At 43.5% G+C, this 18,004-nt stretch overlaps 2 protein-coding genes across 5 annotated transcripts in view; one reads left to right on the top strand and one right to left on the bottom strand.

Annotated features, from left to right (window-relative positions):
- The window catches only part of PPT1 (palmitoyl-protein thioesterase 1), a 25,153-nt gene extending 18,099 nt beyond the window's left edge, over positions 1-7,054 (top strand). Inside the window, exons 10-11 of one of the 3 annotated variants that reach the window (XR_014493321.1) lie at positions 3,985-4,253; positions 6,993-7,054. The gene's annotated coding sequence lies outside the window, so the exon portion shown is untranslated. Of the gene's footprint in view, positions 1-134; positions 156-3,984; positions 4,493-6,992 lie in introns of those variants that run through there. The other 2 variants (XM_083369806.1, XM_083369807.1) reach the window with 2 other exon arrangements.
- CAP1 (cyclase associated actin cytoskeleton regulatory protein 1) overlaps positions 1-18,004 on the bottom strand; it is a 23,566-nt gene extending 5,562 nt beyond the window's left edge. Inside the window, exons 1-9 of one of the 2 annotated variants that reach the window (XM_083369766.1) lie at positions 17,886-18,004; positions 9,301-9,425; positions 7,020-7,120; positions 5,449-5,526; positions 4,081-4,224; positions 3,373-3,458; positions 2,322-2,427; positions 2,035-2,215; positions 105-295 (exon numbers count right to left, since the gene is read on the bottom strand). In XM_083369766.1, coding sequence (XP_083225892.1) covers positions 105-295; positions 2,035-2,215; positions 2,322-2,427; positions 3,373-3,458; positions 4,081-4,224; positions 5,449-5,526; positions 7,020-7,120; positions 9,301-9,412 — 999 coding nt within the window. In that variant the 5' untranslated portion in view covers positions 9,413-9,425; positions 17,886-18,004. The remainder of the gene's footprint in view (positions 1-104; positions 296-2,034; positions 2,216-2,321; positions 2,428-3,372; positions 3,459-4,080; positions 4,225-5,448; positions 5,527-7,019; positions 7,121-9,300; positions 9,426-17,885) is intronic. The other variant, XM_083369765.1, reaches the window with a different exon arrangement.

Raw genomic sequence — 18,004 nt, 5'->3', positions numbered from 1 at the left:
CGATTTCCCGGACTCCTGACTGATAGACTCTTTTGAACTGAGGAGGTTCTCTTGGAAAGAACCAGCTTCCCAGGGGGTACCAAGGTGAAATGCTGCAGACTCACCACTCTCCATTTCTTGCCTTCCAACTCCAGCATGGGAGGGTCCTTCTTCGTGGGAAATTTGGAGGACACGTTGACCGTGCAGGTAGGTTTGGCAGCCGTGAATGGTTTGGGTCCTGTTCGCACAGGGCCCCCTTGGCTTTTCAGCGATGGGTTTTTGTGGGTCTTCATCTCATCGGACACGTGTTTCAAGCCTAGGATGGGAAAGCATCATTGGCAGAGTTCACACCCTTTGCTAATCCGTTATGCGTTGTGGCGTCTTGGGAACCTAAACACTTGGCCAAACAGCTTGCCTTATGCAGGTCGTCCTCGACTTATGGCCACAATTTAGCCCAAAATTTCCACTGTTAAGCGAGACAGTGAGTTTTGCCCCATTTTACGACTTTTCTTGCCACCTTTATTGAGCAAATCACTGCAGCTGTTCAGTTAGTAACAAGGTGAAGTGAATCTGGCTTCCCCATTGACTTTGCTTGTCATAAATGCATACCGGTTGCCAAGTGTCTGAATTTTTATCATATGACCACGGGGATGCCACAGTGATGTGAAAAACGGTCATTAAGTCTCTTTTTTTCAGTGCTGTTGTAACTTTTTATCTAAATCACTCTCTGCTTATTCACTGTGTTCTGCAAGGATAATGTAGGACAACACACACCCCACTGCAATGAGAAGGTTTGGTACAAGTTTAATGTTAACAGACCTGTGGTTGTGATCTGTGTAAGATGGGCAGCCACTTAAATCTCTTAAATAAAGTCCAGCTTGGAGGTGTCGTATCAGAAAAAAATAAAAACGTTTCTTTGTTCCTTAAATTGATATGCTGCCCATCTCACCAATAAGGGGACTCATTGGTCATATTAAGGATGGTTCACCCTTTGAACAGTATTCTTAACATGGGGTCCTTTCTTCAACCAAGGGGAAAATGAAGCACTTATACCAGGGGTAGGCAACCTTGGCTCTTTTATGACTCGTGGACTTCAACTCCCAGAATTCTTGAGCCAGCCATGCTGAGGAGAAAAAGAGAGGCTTCCATGCTGAGCCATGCTGGCTCAGGAATTCTGGGAGTTGAAGTCCACGAGTCATAAAAGAGCCAAGGTTGCCTACCCCTGACTTATACCTTATATGGTGGATGTATGATTCAAGGGAATCTCACCCATCTCTATCTCAAAATTGATTCCCCCCCCCAACAAAATTTTCAAACATTTTTGAAATTTGGAAAAGGACAGAAACGGTTCCCACTGTATCCAGGTGGCAAAAACGCTGTAATTCCAAGCCAGAGGGACACCTTGACAACCCTCTGTAACCCTTCGCTTTTGTTGTTGTTAGTTGCAGAGTCGTGTCCAACCCATCGCGACCCCGTGGACAACGTTCCTCCAGGCTTCCTGTCCTCTACCATCTTCTGGAGTCCATTTAGGCTTATGTCTACTGCTTCAGTGACTCCATCCAGCCACCTCATTCTCTCTCTTTGCCTTCAGTTGAAAACATACACATGCTGCTATCTTTAGCCCCACTAACCATCTGTCCACATAAGAGAATTAACATTTGGGACATTTTGCAACCTGTTAAACAAGCAAAACTGCGTTATGGAATGCAGTTAAAACTGCGCCCTGCAGAAACTCTTATCCCCTGGACCAGGGGTAGGCAACCTTGGCTCTTTTATGACTTGTGGACTTCAATTCCCAGAATTCCTGAGCCAGCCATGCTGAGGGGAAAGGGAAAGTTTCCAAGCTGAGCCATGCTGGCTCAGGAATTCTGGGAGTTGAAGTCCACGAGTCATAAAAGAGCCAAGGTTGCCTACCCCTGCCCTGGACTAATCCACTGCATAGAAGACTGAAGAACAATTCCATACAGGACTCTTTTTTTGGAATTTTTTTTTAAAAAATGCATAAAGAATTTAGCTAAGCTCTCAACTTGTGGCTGAATTAACTAACCCACCTACCGGAAGTGATGCCTTCTCCCTGATTGATCTGAGCAAAAAGCGCTGAGCGGGAGGCAGAGGAATCTGAACCAGCATTTGGGGAGGCGGGAGCTGGAGGGGGAGGGGGGCCAGGGGGAGGAGGTGGTGGGCCACCACGAACAGGAGCCCGAGATCCGTTTTCTGCATCAGTTGGCTGAGGTCCCTGGAAGGATAAGGGGGAAAAAAAGAATGTCCAATTAGGCTCTCTGTTAAAGAGGCAAGTGAAACTACCCCGAGGCACCTGGAATATGGAGGCGGGTTGCACTCACTGTTTTGCTCCAGGTGAGCCCAGTGGTATGGTACTGCTTGATGTACGCTTGCAGCTCAGTCCAGATACTGAGATAAGTCTTCACCCAGTCCACGTGCTTCTTATCACTAGAGAAATAAGACCCAGACAACCTAATTTGGTCATTGGCTGGACCATCTGAAATTCTGCTTATAAAAGGCGCCCTATTTTACAGATTGAACTGCTCGGATAAAGCGACTCCTCAGAATCTTTTGGCAGGAGAATCAATCTAACGTTCGATACTCAATATATTTATAAAGGAATCTCCTTCTAATATCTCTTCCCCCCCATGTTTTCACAAATGGACTTTACTTTTTGCCATACAATTTTCCTAGAACATTTTTTTCCTGCTTTCCTCATGCCAACGACAGGCTGTCTTAGTTTGCTGGATTTTAAAATGTCCAGTCGATGAAACTTAGTAAGGTATCAATACTCCCTTTCCAAGAGGGCTTATTTGCGAGTCTTGCCTTTGCTCTTTAGCTGTACATTTGTTTCTTGCAGTTGGGTTACAGATAGTCCTCCACTTATGACCAGTTGCTTAGCAACCTTTTAAAATTACGACCCCCCCCAAAAAACCCTACTTATGACCTGGTTCCGATGGCCACAACCCATGGTCATGTGATTGCATTTTGGGTGCTTGGCAATTGGCCCCCAGCAGTATGCAGCATCCTTAGTCGTGTGATCATGATTTATATTTTGCCAAAAATTGGCATTTACTTCTGGTTTTAGGCAAAAATGCCAAATACTGAACAATCACCAAGAAAAAAAAAAGATAATAAAAATGGATCTGGTCACATGGTGTCCTGCTTTATGATTGTCACAACTTACAGTTGTAATGAGCAGGCTCTGTTATGGTCATAAGTCAAGGACTACCTGTATTGATAATGTATTTGTAACTCCCCAGAGATCAACCAGTAAAACTTTAGTTAAGAATTTGAAAAATGTGGGGCACAGGGCTTCTCATGTGACACTGCATTCACAGTTACTTCTGGCTGAGAAACAGGCTACTTGAAGCTTTCTGAAAGAAAACCTACACGTCTTTGTATTCTTTGAGGACCCGATTGCTATAAAACATGGCGGCATCTGTCATTTCCTTCACATAAGGGCCTGGCTTGGGGGCCTACAAGAAGAGAAAACAGAAAATAAGCCTTTCATTTCATCAGCAGTATAACCAAGGCAACATAGTTTAAATTTAACTAATAACCATTTAAATTTAACTAATTTACAGCCAAGACCGGAAAAATGGGGCACGAGATGCAGTTTACCAGAGAGCACTGATAATATTCCAACACGTTTACATAAAATAGAGTAGAAACAAAGCAAAAACAATAATAGGTGTGCAAATTCACCGGCCTTCACCAGGACAAAAAAAAATTAATTCAGGCCTTTCTAATAGCAATAAGAATAAGAGTAAAATTTGGCTACATTCCCGGAATTTTTTAGTTGAAAATTCAGCAAGGAAGAAAAACCCAAGAAATTTGAGTTTTGGACCGGTCTGTATGGTGAGTAGGAAGAGCAGTTAGGAGCTCTGCAACCAAAGATGATAGAGGGAGCAGTGAAGTAAACATGGGCTACTGATCTGGGTCAGAACAGATACGGATACATTCTGCTTAAGACAGGTGTTGTTTCCTCTCTTCTGTCAGCAGCTTAAAACTGGCAATGCTAATATGAAGGATCATCCTTGAGAAACAGAAGCTCGGAGCAACTTTGCATGGAGAAGTTTTAGTTCTCCCAATCCTTACCATGGCAACCCAGCCTAGTGCAGGGATGCTTTCGCTAACTGTCGAGAGGTGGTTGAAGAATTTGCTGCCACGGTTCTTCTCTCTGAAGTTCTGGACCACCTGGATCTGATCCGATATTGGCTTCAACACGACGGAGAAGTTACTCTGCAATTGAAAATTAGAGAAAACAAGAGGTGAATTATTTACGCACCCAAATCCTCTTGCTGCCGAGGGTTCTCCTTGATCCTAATTTTAAGGCTGCCTGTTCCCATTGATGCTAGTTCTCTTCCCAACTATCTTCCACCTTCTAATTAAGCCAGGACTAGCTCATGCATAATATTGACCCACAATGTCTAAATTTACAATCTTGCTAACCCTTGGTTTGTTTTAAAACAGTCCTTTGAATAAAGAACTGGTAGGCTTGTGGATTGTTGTTGTTAGTTGCGAAGTTGTGTCCGACCCATCACGACCCCATGGACAATGTTCCTCCAGGCCTTCCTGTCCTCTACCATCTTCTGGAGTCCATTTAAGCTCACGCCTACTGCTTCATTGACTCCATCCAGCCACCTCATTCTCTGTCGTCCCCTCTCCAGTGAGTCCTTCCTTCTCATTAGGTGGCCAAAGTATTTGAGTTTCAACTTCAGGATCTGGCCTTCTAAAGAGCAGTCAGGGCTGATCTCCTCTAGGACTGACCGGTTTGATCACCTTGCAGTCTAAGAGACTCGCAGGAGTCTTCTCCAGCACCATAGTTCAAAGGCCTCAATTCTTTGGTGCTCAGCCTTTCTTATGGTCCAACTCTCACTGCCATACATTGCAACTGGGAAGACCATAGCCTTGACTATACGCACTTTCGTTGACAGGGTGATGTCTCTGCTTTTTAGTGTGCTGTCTAGATTTGCCATGGCTTTCCTCCCCAGGAGCAAGCGTCTTTTAATTTCTTGGCTACAGTCCCCATCTGCAGTGATCTTGGAGCCCAGGAAAATAAAATATGTCGTGGATTGTACCAAGACATGAATCAGGCTGCAATGATTAGGTTTTCGTTTCCTATTTTCCTCACAAGAACCCTGTGAGTTGGGATAAAAGAGGGGGACTGGCCCAAAGTCACGCACCATCTTTCATGCCTAAGGTGGGGCTAGAACTCACCATCTCCTGGTGATTGTCCTAAAGTCACACAGCTGGCTTTCATGGCTATGGCGGGATTAGAACTCACAATTTCCTGCTTTCTAGCCTGGTGCCTTAACTACCAGAGCAGGGGTAAGCAACCTTGGCTCTTTTATGCTGGCTCAGGAATCCTGGGAGTTGAAGTCCACGAGCCATAAAAGAGCCAAGGTTGCTTACCCCGGGACTAGAGCAACATTACTGTAATTCTAAAGGTTTTTCTCCACTTACTGGTATGGGCTGCTGGCACTGAGAGGCTGTCACCAGGAGAGTTCTCTCGGTCATCAATCCAGCGTGGACCATCTCAGCCTGAAAGAGAAACAGACAACCTTATGAATTAGCAGCAATGGAATTGGACTGGCAAAAGAGAATTCCAAGAATGATTGACTGTATCAAAAGGAGACAGGCTATATACATTATTTCTTACATTTGCACACTGCTTTACTTTCAACAACCAAAGGTAATTTAAACAATAAAACAAAAAATAACACTAAAGCAATACCCTCCACACACTATTAGGGCCTTATGGCTGAAAGTTTGCAGCGATGGCTAATATAAGCCAAAGGCCTTGAGACGCTGTCAAGCAGCGTCCATTCAGCATATGGAGCAAACCACCGCGTGACTAAGACTGGATATGCATATTAATAAAGGCTTGAAGACTTGCTGGAGAAGGAGATGAGGGGAGAGGAAAGATGGGCTTTGCAAGAGAGAAAAAGTGAAAAAGATTTTAAAACTGATATATTGTGACCGTGTATCTAATTTCATAGGGGATGGGGAACTATTATTTTGCCTGTATTTGTTGTAAGAAGTTAAAGATTCTTTCCCCCCCCCATCTCTTTTCTATTTCTATTCTTTTCATGTCTTTTTCTCTGATTTTAGTTTGCATTATTTTTTTAAGTATTGTAAAATCGTCTAATGACAAGTATTTTTAAAATACCCATATATTGTGGAGTTCCTGGTATTGTCTGAGCTTGTTTGCTTGCAGATGTTTCATTACCTAGCTAGGTAACATCATCAGTTTTGCTCAGGAACTCCACAATTCAGTCCTGAGCTACATTATCTTCTCTTCTACTGAAAGTTAATATTTTCTGCAATTCTTCCTAAAGCTTGGATAGACGTATTTTAGAAATAGGTCAGTGATGATGTAATATGTTGGGATAATTGTAGAAAAGGAAGGGGATTTAGTTTCAATCTCACTTCAGGAGAAAAACAACAACAATCCTTTGGGTAGTCTCAATGCTCCTTGCCCCACTTAAACCCACTTAGTAGCTTATTTTATAGGGCTGCCCTGCGAATTTCTGTAGAAATATCCCCATTCTCCTGCCAATGAAGATATCTAGAAAACACAACAGCCGGGTAACTTCAGCCAACAGCTCAAGAGAAGTATATAGTATCCTTTTGCACAAAAAGAATACCCATGAAAAATAATAGAGGCCAAGCTCCTATTTTTAATTCAAACGTGTTCCTCAGAAAATTGAATTTTCTATTCTAGACAGACTTGAAGGTGGCATGACAAAATTATTGCAGTCTTCAGAATCTAAACATTTCTTCCTTTGTAGTCTCTGGCCACAGAAGTTTTAGAACTTCCAAAGTATTGCCAACCCCCCCCCCCGCCCCCCAAAAAAGGTATGAATGGAGTCTACATGGTCTCCCTTCACCTTTTATTGTGTGAGCTTGATCATACCACCTCCGTTTCTGGGCAAAAAGCCCGTTAGCCTCAATTGATTGCCTGCCAAAGATATTAGGGGTGGTGTATTTATGTCCACTCAAAATAGGAAACAGGAAGGAAGCATGAGTCATACGTGTTTTTGGACTTCGCTGCCAATTTCTCTGCTGATCTTCATGTATGCAGCCACTGGACCTGCCAAAAGCTCATCAAAAGCCTGCACAAACTCAGCGACTCCTGCGGAAGGAAAAGAAGCAGATGAGAACTTGTGGGTGAGGCCTGGGGCTGTCGCAAATCGAACATGCAGTAAGATTTTGAGCTGCGTTAGTGCCATAGATGCAATCCTACAAAAGGGGCTTCAATGTGAAAATGCAGCAACAGCCTTTAAAGTAGCTGTCTCTTTCCCAAGTTCATGCATGTCATCCCGGAAAAACTGCAGCTGGTTTTAAGGTGCTACAGACACCAAGGTTGTATGTTTTGAGAACAGGAGGAGTTGGGAAGGAGAGTGAATTTGCTTACTAGATAGGGCTCGCAACTTGGGAGTCCTTCTAGATTCACGGCTCACTTTGGAAGACCATATAGTAGCTGTGACTAGGGGGGCCTTCGCCCAGGTTCGCCTAGTGCGCCAGTTGCGGCCCTATCTAGACCGGGATGCTTTATGTACGGTCACTCACGCGCTCGTGACCTCTCGTCTGGACTATTGGAACGCTCTCTACATGGGGCTGCCCTTGAGGACCACTTGGAGGCTCCAGCTGGTACAGAATGCAGCTGCGAGAGTTGTGTTGGGAGTCTCCCGATACTCCCATGTCACACCTCTGCTTACCAGTTGTCTTCCGGGTGAGATTCAAGGTACTGGTAATGGTGTTTAAGGCCCTACATGGCAGGGGTCCGGAGTACCTTAGGGAGCACCTGCTGCCGGCATCAACACCTGTTTCCTCCGCCCTGTGTGCTCCCACAGAGAGGGCCTCCTCAGGGTGCCACCGATCAGAGAATGCCGACTGGTGGCCCCCAGGGGGAGGTCCTTATCTGTGGGCGCCCCGGAGCTATGGAATCGGCTGCCGGTTGAGCTCCGGATGGCGCCCGACCTTCGCTCCTTCCGTCGCGATCTGAAGACATTCTTATTTGAACAAGCCGGCCTGGCCTGATGGGGGATGGGTGGGGTTTTACGGTTTTTCTTAATATTTGTATTTACTGTTTTTAGTCGGGCATATGTTTAATTTTCTTTTAACTTTTGTATTTTTTATATATTTGCCCTGTTCACCGCCCTGAGTCCTTCGGGAGAAGGGCGGTATATAAATAAAATTATTATTATTATTATTATTATTATTATTATTATTATTATTATTATTATTATTATTATTATTATTATTATTACTAGGGCTGGGCAGCTGCTTTGGAGTTAATCTCCGAACGAACATTTGGAGTGCAAATTATCTTTGGGAGATTAACGCCAAAGCACTGCCCAACCTTAGCAAGCAAATTCACTCTCCTTCCCAATTATTTCTACTCCTAAAACGTATTTTCTATCCTAAACTTTGTGCCCTCCGAGCTTGCCAAGGCTACAGTCCACTCCACCAGAGGTTTTAACCACGTGGCTGGAGAACACTTTCACAGGGTGCCCTATTTATAGGCAGTCTTTTTCAGTGGGTGAACACACTAGGATTGCTGAGAGCATGTTGTGGGTGCTCTCACAAAAGACCTGCCATGTGGGCATGGCCAATGCCAAGGAACCTGGCTGCCTCACAGGCCTCCTACTAGTTCAATTTATCCTCATTTGAAACTGAATGCAGATGCTACATGCTGACATTTTGCAGCACACTGGCTTCTTTTTCTTTAATTAGGGAAAAGAAAATCAAAGAACAAACCTCCCGATACTGGAAGCATGCTGCACCACGGTGTGCTTAAAAAGGAGGCAAGGGCACTCCAACAGGGCTGTTGTTGTGGGGGAAATAGGAGGGGGAAGGAGTATAATGTATGGTCGCTGCCTTGTGGCAAGTAAAACTATACTGACAGGCGCCAAGCGAAAATGAAGCAAAGATGGCTGTAATCAGAACCGGGTGAAGGTTAACACCTTGAGTATAAAAGTAGTAAAGGTGAAAAATGGGAGGAGAGGGAAGGGAAGGGAAGGGAAGGGAAGGGAAGGGAAGGGAAGGGAAGGGAAGGGAAGAAGGAAGGAAGGAAGGAAGGAAGGAAGGAAGGAAGGAAGGAAGGAAGGAAGGAAGGAAGTGCTCTATAATGCTATTATATACATTTGTGATTTAGAGCTGGTGAGACTTGCTGTACAGGGAAGGGAAAATGAGCTGCTAATCTGGTTCACACAGAGCCAGAGGCACAAGCCGCCCAAATATGCTCAGGGGACAGGAGTAGAGTCAGCCTCTTGGAATATCAAAGGATATCATTTGGCGCAGGGAGCTCACCTTTTGGGGGGCTGTCCCCATGGCTACCGTGCATGCCAGGACCACGAGACACCATCTCCAGTCGCCCCACAGCTTTCTCCAGTCGTTCAACAAGGCTTTGCAGCTCTGTCATCTTTCAGCACCTGCTAAAGGTTTGACCATGCCATTAAGAGGAAGCTAATGCAGCTTGCACCGAATCCTATTTCCTTTCAGGGCCTTTTTATAACAACCTGAGAGCAAAAAAAAAACACCTGAAAGGAAGCTTATTTACAGAATACTGGGGAAAATAAAATAAAAAAAAAATCCCTCTCCACTGAAGCCAAGCCCAGAGCCGGAATACAATATCCATCGCTCAGCAATTATAGAGAGATAAACATGTGAGTGAACCCAGCCAACGTTCTACATGTGAGGGGCTGTAGCCTTTCTCTTGGAAACACAATAAAAATTAAACATGTGGAAGTAATTGGAACATTTTAATCTCTAATCCCCTTGTCGAGGCATCCGTCAATCTCTTCTGTCTGTGTTCTAACGTTTTAGCTTGGCTGGGGATTGTCGGTTGCTGAGTTTGTATTTAGAGTGACGCTCACGAGTTGTGGGTGTTTTGTCTTTCTTATCCCACACAAGTACTCGGCCTCCACAATCACACCAAGACTGATCCTAATTGGCTTTCAATCAGACTTTTAAACCACGGGGAGTATTTGAACTTTGGGCAAATCTGGAGATTCAGTTGTGTGTGGGTTGGAAACTGTACATGGTCTTCAAGTAGCAAGCTGGAGGGGGGGGGGCGGGGAAAGCTCCACACTGGGTCATACTAGGACAATGATTAAATGTCATTTTAAATGGAATGTGATTAACATAAAAAACTTTCTGGCAGGCTGCAATTTGGAAGAAGTACTATGGGCCCTGAGCTAGTTCAGATTCTCTCTCCTATTCATCAAAGACGCTGCACGTTTCAGGCTTAAAAGAGTCTCCTTGATCCTAATGAACTGATTCCGTATGTATATGCCCAGGTGGGCATAAAATTTTATTAACAGCCTGGAATGTAATAAAAATTTAATACAAGTGAAAGAAAAAGAATAAAAATGGTAAATAGTGCAAAAAACCCCCCAAAAAACAAACCCAATGGAAAAGGAAGAAAACACGCAGGTGACTTTCAACCTTCGCCATAAATATAAACAACTGTAACGACTCTTCCAACCTCTCAAAGGTTGCAAACATTTATCGCTTCATCTCCCATCCAATCTCTTTATCTAGAAACAAATCCATAAAACATCATCTTTTCAGTCCCGGTGTCAGCAGAAACTCCGTAAAGGATTGCCAGAAGAACACACCTTGCTTTAACCTTGATCAGAAAATCTAACTTGATATTCCTTCCTTTGACTTCTAACATTCTTCATTGCTGCAGGATCTGATTTCTCTTAATGAAGGGATTCCTTAAAGCAACAGCCTTGCTCTTTCAGCTCACAGCAAAGCCAGGAGGTGGGGGTGCTTGGGCTCCTTTAAAGGGGGAGCCAAGAAAGGTTGCACAAACACAAGAAGATCCAAAGGCACAACTTCCAAATGGGGGCAATGGTTTTAGCTAAATTTGCCTGCCAGCCTTAGGGTGGGCATGTGCCAAGATAAGCAGGTGTCCAAGATAACAAACAAAAGCACCCTTGTTTGCTTTCCTACTCAACCTTATATGAAATGGTGGATGGTGGCACCTCAATTTTTAAAAATCTTTTTAAAATCCCATTTATATCCCGCCCTTCTCCGAAGACTCAGGGCGGCTTACAATCTAAGAAGCACAAATCAATGGGCTTAGCAATAGCCTTCATTCTATGTACATGCCTGCTTATTAGGGCTTTCGCCCCCCCCCCAGCGGCATTTTTACAAAGTCAGCTTATTGCCCCCCACAATCTGGGTCCTCATTTTACCTACCTTGGAAGGATGGAAGGCTGAGTCAACCTTGAGCCTGGTGGGACTCGAACCTGCACTAATTGCAGGCAGCTGGTGTTACTTAAGGAGGCATTAGCCCACTGCTCCACCAAGGCTATCTTCCTCAGGGGAGGACAAAACCTACCTTTACCTTTATAAATGGGAGGTCCTTTACAGTCCTCATCCCATCCATCCCATCATTTTACGGAAATGCCAAGAGGGACCAGGGGCCAGCTACTTTTTCACTGGTTAAGCCATCTGATCAATCAATTCACTGCTCTTGCTTGGAACATGAGTCGTAGCTCCAGTCAAAATGAACCTTCTACTGGTTAGATCTGAAAGTGATGTTTGACCCACTGTCGCCAGTTGCAACTCGCTGCCCCGAAAACTGACGGGGTGTCCTTAGAAAGACTTCAGACATTTTCACAGTTTAAATTCCACGCAGATACCATGCGCTGTAAATTTTGTGGGATGCTTACAGTTGGCCCATAAAGGCCTGTCAAGAGACTGCAGTAGGGCCTGAGGCAGCTACTGATGCACAAATGATGACAATTCAGACCTACGCAGCCTTAATCACTGTGAGAGAGGGCTCTGCACATTGCAGGCTCTACAAGAAAGAATGTTATAACAGGGTAGCACAAATGTGTTGGTGGGCTGAGACCCTTGCGGACTGCACTTGAAGGAATAAATGACACTACAGGCAGTCCTCAACTTACAACTGTTTGTTCAGTGACTGTTCAAAGTTACAAGATGACTGAAAAAAGTGACTTATGACCGGCTCTCACGTGACTGGCGCATCATCAAAATTTGAGCAATTTGGGCACTTGGCAACTGGCATGTGCTTATGAGAGTTGCATTGTCCCAGAGTCATGTGATCACCATTTGCCACCTTCCCAGTCAGCTTCGGACAAACAGCTCAATGGGGGAAATCTGATCCACTTAACGGTCTTATGATTGATGTCGCTGCAGTGATTCACTTAACAGCCATGGGGAAAGGTCATAAAATGCGACACAACTCACTTAACTGGCTTACTTAGCAGGAAAAAAGTTGGACTCAACGGTGATCATGAATTGAGGGCTACCTGCATAGCTCAGTGTGAGGTTGGCTTAACAAAGCACACCAAGACAACGCCAGGCTACAGTACTGAACTGCAAAGGTCCCATTTCAGCCTAGTTTAGTGCGCTATGCATACCCACCCAATAAGGAAACAACAGTTGCCTGAAGCAACACTTTGCTTCCAAATTACCACACATGCCTCAAAGAGGAAGGACGCTTCCTCATTCCTGTAACAGAAAACTCTTTAACTTCCTCTTTGCAGAAAAAGCATTGATCCTAGGTGTGCTAATGAATTCTGATAAAAGTGCCTTTTCACTAAGCTTTAGCTGCCACCTATTCCCAAGCTTTTCCATTAAACTTTGCCAGAGCATGTGGGAATATGGAATATTTGCAGAATTGATGGATAGCTGCTGTTAGGAAAGGGGATCTTTACTCCAACTAAGAGGATTACACAGCTTCATCCTCATGCAGGAAACTCGAATGGAATAGTAGGATACATTTTCCAGAACCAGAGCAATTTGCTCGTTATCTCAGGTAAATGGAAGATAAGGTATGCTATAACCAAAGGGAGGGATCAGGGAGAGTAGATCAGCTTTTTAATCATTCAGAGCAGACTTTGGTAGTGCAATGGAATTTTTTTTTGGGGTGGAGAGAAATTTGACTCTGCAAAATATAGAATGTCCCCACCAACCACACGGACCTATTATTTACGCCATAATGCCTTGTCTGGCTGTATTCTATGTACACAGACATTCTGATCTGTAAACTGCCATTTCTGGTTTAGTTGCGCAATGTCTGGAAGTTCATGCAAGACTTAAGGCACCCAAAATAATTTCAAAAAGAAAGACCACAGTTATTGGTCTTGCTTATTTGAAGGAAACTCTACAAAACGCCAAAGAGAAGCGGTTGGCTGCACTCCTTTGCATTCTTTGCCTCGCAGCAATTTGTGAACCCAGACAATTAAGGACTGTTCAACAGAGCATGCTTTAGCATGCAACACTGTGCGATGCCATAGTTGATTATGATATCCCATCTTTATTTTATGCAACCCACGACTGCTGAATTCAAGTGTACTGAACCAAAAATAATCCAATCATATTTTGGCTGAGTGCAATGTACATACCCAATCATGAATGGCTTTCTTTTTAAAAAAAAAACATGGCTGACTAAATTTCAGATTAATTACCTCAAACAAAATTGGACTATTGAAATATAGAGAGCCTTGGTGGAGCAGTGGGCTAATGCCTCCTTAAGTAACACCAGCTGCCTGCAATTAGTGCAGGTTTGCGTCCCACCAGGCTCAAGGTTGACTCAGCCTTCCATCCTTCCCAGGTAGGTAAAATGAGGACCCAGATTGTTGGGGGCAATAAGCTGACTTTGTAATAATGCCGCTTGGGGTGTGTGTGAAAGCCCTAATAAGCAGGCATATACATAGAATGAAGGCTACTGCTAAGCTTGTAAGCCGCCCTGAGTCTTTGGAGAAGGGCGGGATATAAATGGAATTTTAAAAAAATAATAAAAAAATATACCCCCCCCCCAAAAAAATCGGCATACATCATACTAAGCCAAAACTAAATAAAACAACATTATGGATTTGCACAACTTATAAACCCCATCCATGGTGACAAATATTCTCTACCCAATGTTAGAAAATCAATTATCATTTCTGACAACTATTAGCTAAAGTGCTATGATTTTTATTTTACTGGAAATGAATAGTACAGCATCACCCCATCAAAGCATGCAGAAAGAGTAGGTTCCGGTTAATAAATACTATTCTTGGTATTCATAAACCTAAAGGACGTATTTTAACGGGTATACTTTCATATGTGTTTAAATAATTTTGAGATTGTCTACCTCAGGGGTCTCCAACTGTGGCAATTTTTAAGACTTGTGGACTTCCAACTCCCAGAATTCCTCAGCCATTCTGGGAGTTGAAGTCCACAAGTCTTAAAGTTGCCAAGGTTGAGGACCCCTGGTCTACCTACATCATTAAAACAACATTTGTTAAGAAACGTTAACAGAATAGTTAGAAATCTATTACTATATACCATAGTGGTCTGTTTGAACAACAACCCCATTTTCTCCACCAAGCCAAGCTGCAAGCAATTGCTTCTAATCCTGAGGAATCTTTCAGACTGTTGCAGGCCTGAAGCTAGAAGCAAACCCAGCCCTATTTGGAAGTGGACACCAGAAATATTTTCACAAAACACTAAAAAAGTCTGCACTGGCCTTCAGAATGTCAAATTTCCCTAAGTTCTTCCTATGCTCAGACAGGAGCATTTTACTATATACATACATACACTTTTCAACCATATACACGTATAAAATTCTTCCTACATTGAGAACTCAGATTTGCACAAACTACGTCTGGTCAAATAAGCCCAACGTTTAAAAGGACGAAATGTTTTTGAATTAAGCAGCTCTACTTTTAATGCCATCTTTAAAAGATTCCACGGAAAATTGCAAACAAGAGACTCTACATACTGCACTAGTCACACATTTCTCAGTGCAAATGTAACATTTAACCATTGTTAGTGAAGGTCACAGCTTCCACAAAAGCTTCAGCATCTACTTTAACTTCCCAAGTTTACACCTGTTCATGATATAGCTAGCAGTTAAAAGCATCATCTCTACAAAGATCAAATAGCTCAGTGTATCACTGACCTTTGTTTTTTGTCAACAAGCCTTTTCTGGGGAAAAAAATAGCTTTTGTGTTGTACAGTTAGCAAATGCAAAGTAATTCCTACACAATCATTCTTAAACAAAGGTACCATCAATGAATTCTTGAGGGGTAAGTATCTGCAAAAAAGCAGAATTTTTAGAATGGGCCCTAATCCTGGGGGAGGGGGGGAATCTAGTCAGTCATATTCTGTTGTTCAAAGCTTAGTTGTCAAAAGAGGCACTTTAGAGAAACTCAACAACTGAACATGTAAATGCTACAGAACAGACTATTTCTTCCCCACAATCATAGTTCTCAACATAAGTGCTGCAAGGACTTTAATTCCACAGCCAACCTCTGCTCTGGACTAGTATCAGATGGACTTTGAACAGGAAAGGGATACTTAACCACATTTTGCTGACAAACCTATGATAAGCAGGCAGGGAGAAAGCAGCAGCAGAAACCAAGAGAACAACATGCTGTTAAAAGCACAGGGCTAAGCAATTTGAAACCATCACTATGTAATTTACTGTACCTGAATTCTCCTTTTCAATAACAAAGCTAATTCCCCAAAGAGTTTACAATTGGTGCCAAGGTTTATTGGCATATTCATGCATAACATTACTCCTATAAAGTGGCTTGTCTCATATTGGGTTAATAAGCATATCCAATTAAGTTTCCCACTTTATTATTTAGCATGTGTGAACTCAACCAACTGTGCTTAGTAAAACCCATGGCTTAAATAAATAATTGTGGTTTATTGATGTCTGAATGCAGCCAATAAAAAGTGTCCTCTGACATTTAAAAGGGCATTTTTGGCAATAGCCATATTGGAGATTATTCTCCATTGATTTAAGTAGTTATCAAAAATGGTATGAGTCTGTTTCTGCTTTCAATGGAATTTATGCTGTCAAGCCTATAAAGACTACAGCAGCTTACAACAAAATTAAAACAGCCACTGCATAATAAAAAATAGAAGATAACATTAAAACCTATAACGGGTACTACAACAATATTAAAAAGTCCACAGTACAGCCAACCAAACCCATAAATATCACATAAATCCAATCACCACTGTACAAACCTCAACAATTTGGAATTACTTTTCCCACACCACTCACTATATATTTTGAGAAGAGATTTTTCTCTTCGATTAACATCGAAACTACTGGGCTTGGCTGAATACACGGATGCATATTTCTCTTCTCTGTGGTTTTACTCATTACTTCCTGCATTAAACTTAATATTGACACTAGTTACATGCCTATGATTCTGTCCACAGAGTGGAATACTACAATAGCCTTGCTAGATGTCATCTTCCACTTAACTATACAGCTTCCAAAGATCCTAATTCCTGTATGCTACTCATTGGGAATTTACAACTCTTAATCTGCAAGTTACAACATGGGAATCTCCTCCTCCCCTGTAATGAGACAAATAAGGTAAGGCAAATACTTTGATTTTTGCAGCCTATTGCAAACCAAGCAAGTTATTTTGTAAATAGTCTGGTCTAAAGTATCAATAAATATTTCTTAAATAAGCCACAATTGGTTTCCATATCATGGCAAAGTAAAATCAAGAAGCACAGTGCAATTTATAAATTGTAGCACAGTGCAATTTATAAACTCAATAACTGTCCCTATGGTATAATACATGTCCATTTTCAAAACAACTGATGGCTTAAAGTCAGTCCATCTTTATACATCTTTCATTCAACCTTCAAATGCCTCCTGAACCAATAAATAAACTGCTGCTCTATTCCAATCACCTCACTTGATACACCCCAGGGGACCAACCACAAACTTGCATGAAACTGAATTATTCTATTCTGGCTCTCCAGCCATCTTCTTCCCCTTGCAGCTTTCATGCTCAGATATTCCCCATATTTCCCATTACAATGCAGGGCATTCAAAGACATATTCCAAAATGAATTCTGACTAGCTACTATATACTCCTTTCCCTAAAGACAACACCACCTGCTTCAGCAAACAAGCAGGTTTTCTTTCCTTGCTATCTTCGAACTATCCAACTGATCGTGAAGCCTTAATTTCTGCTTAGGTTTACTTGCAAAATATTGTAGTGCTGAGTCAGTCTCTTCTCCTTGCCCACAGTGACTAAGAATATTGGAATTTGTAGGCCACTTCCATCTTTAAGACCATAGTCTGGGAACTAGATTATTTTAGCCAAATTATCTGTCAAACGTTGCTTGACATTTAGGCACTAAAATGTAAATGGAAAAGTTACGCAGCACAGAAAACCTCTGCAGTTTTTAAATCCTCTAAGCATGCTTTTCAGGAAAAGGCAAAGCTTTTCAAATTCTTTCATGACGTATTTAGATCAAAGGTTAAACTGGACCTTAAGTTCGGAGAATGGATTTTAACAGATTCCCCTAAAGGACAAGTAGATCCTGAGCTGGCCCAACCCAGACAACGGTCTGCAGGCTTAACCCGCCTGCAGCCTCGCCACTCTCCTCGCCTGACACCGCAGTTGCCAAAGGCAGCTATCCCACGCACCGCCGGCAGCGATCCAAAGGCCTTCCAAGGAGTAAGCGGAGCTCCGGGTTGCAATCGGGAAATCCCCGGAGCCGAGCCCGGGCGGCGACCCCGAGTCCTCCTTGCAAGGAGACACGAGTCTACCCATCAAGTTACCCTTTGCACGCCCCGTGCAGCCCCGACCCACGTCGGTGGAGTCAAGGCGGCTTTCACCCAACGCGTTTCACCCGCACAAAAGGCTCAGCTTGGTTTGGGGTGGCTTGGAAGCACGCGGACCCAGATTCCTTTCGGGTTGGCGAATCCAGGAAATGGAAGCCGGTTAAATGGGTCGTGGGAACCCAAACACGCCTCCTCTGCGCCTCCCCTCCCCACCGCGTTCAGACGTGCATCGACGCCGCCGTTCAAAGCGCCTCTGCCCACCCACCTCAACCCACTCGAGAGGCCAAGGCACGCTCAGGAGCACCGGCGGCCGCCTCACCTCGCGCAGTCGCTCAGGGCGCGGCTCCTTCTCCCGCTCGCCGCCGCCGCCGCCGCCGCCTTCCCCGACAGCTCCACTTCCGCCCGGAGACGCCCAGTAACCCTCCCCGCTCCACTTCC

The sequence above is a fragment of the Vipera ursinii genome (assembly GCF_947247035.1).
Source record: "Vipera ursinii genome assembly, chromosome: 9".
Taxonomy (NCBI): Eukaryota; Metazoa; Chordata; class Lepidosauria; order Squamata; family Viperidae; genus Vipera; species Vipera ursinii.
The sequence above is the reverse complement of the archived record's forward strand: the minus strand, read 5'-3'. Positions and strand labels throughout refer to the sequence as shown.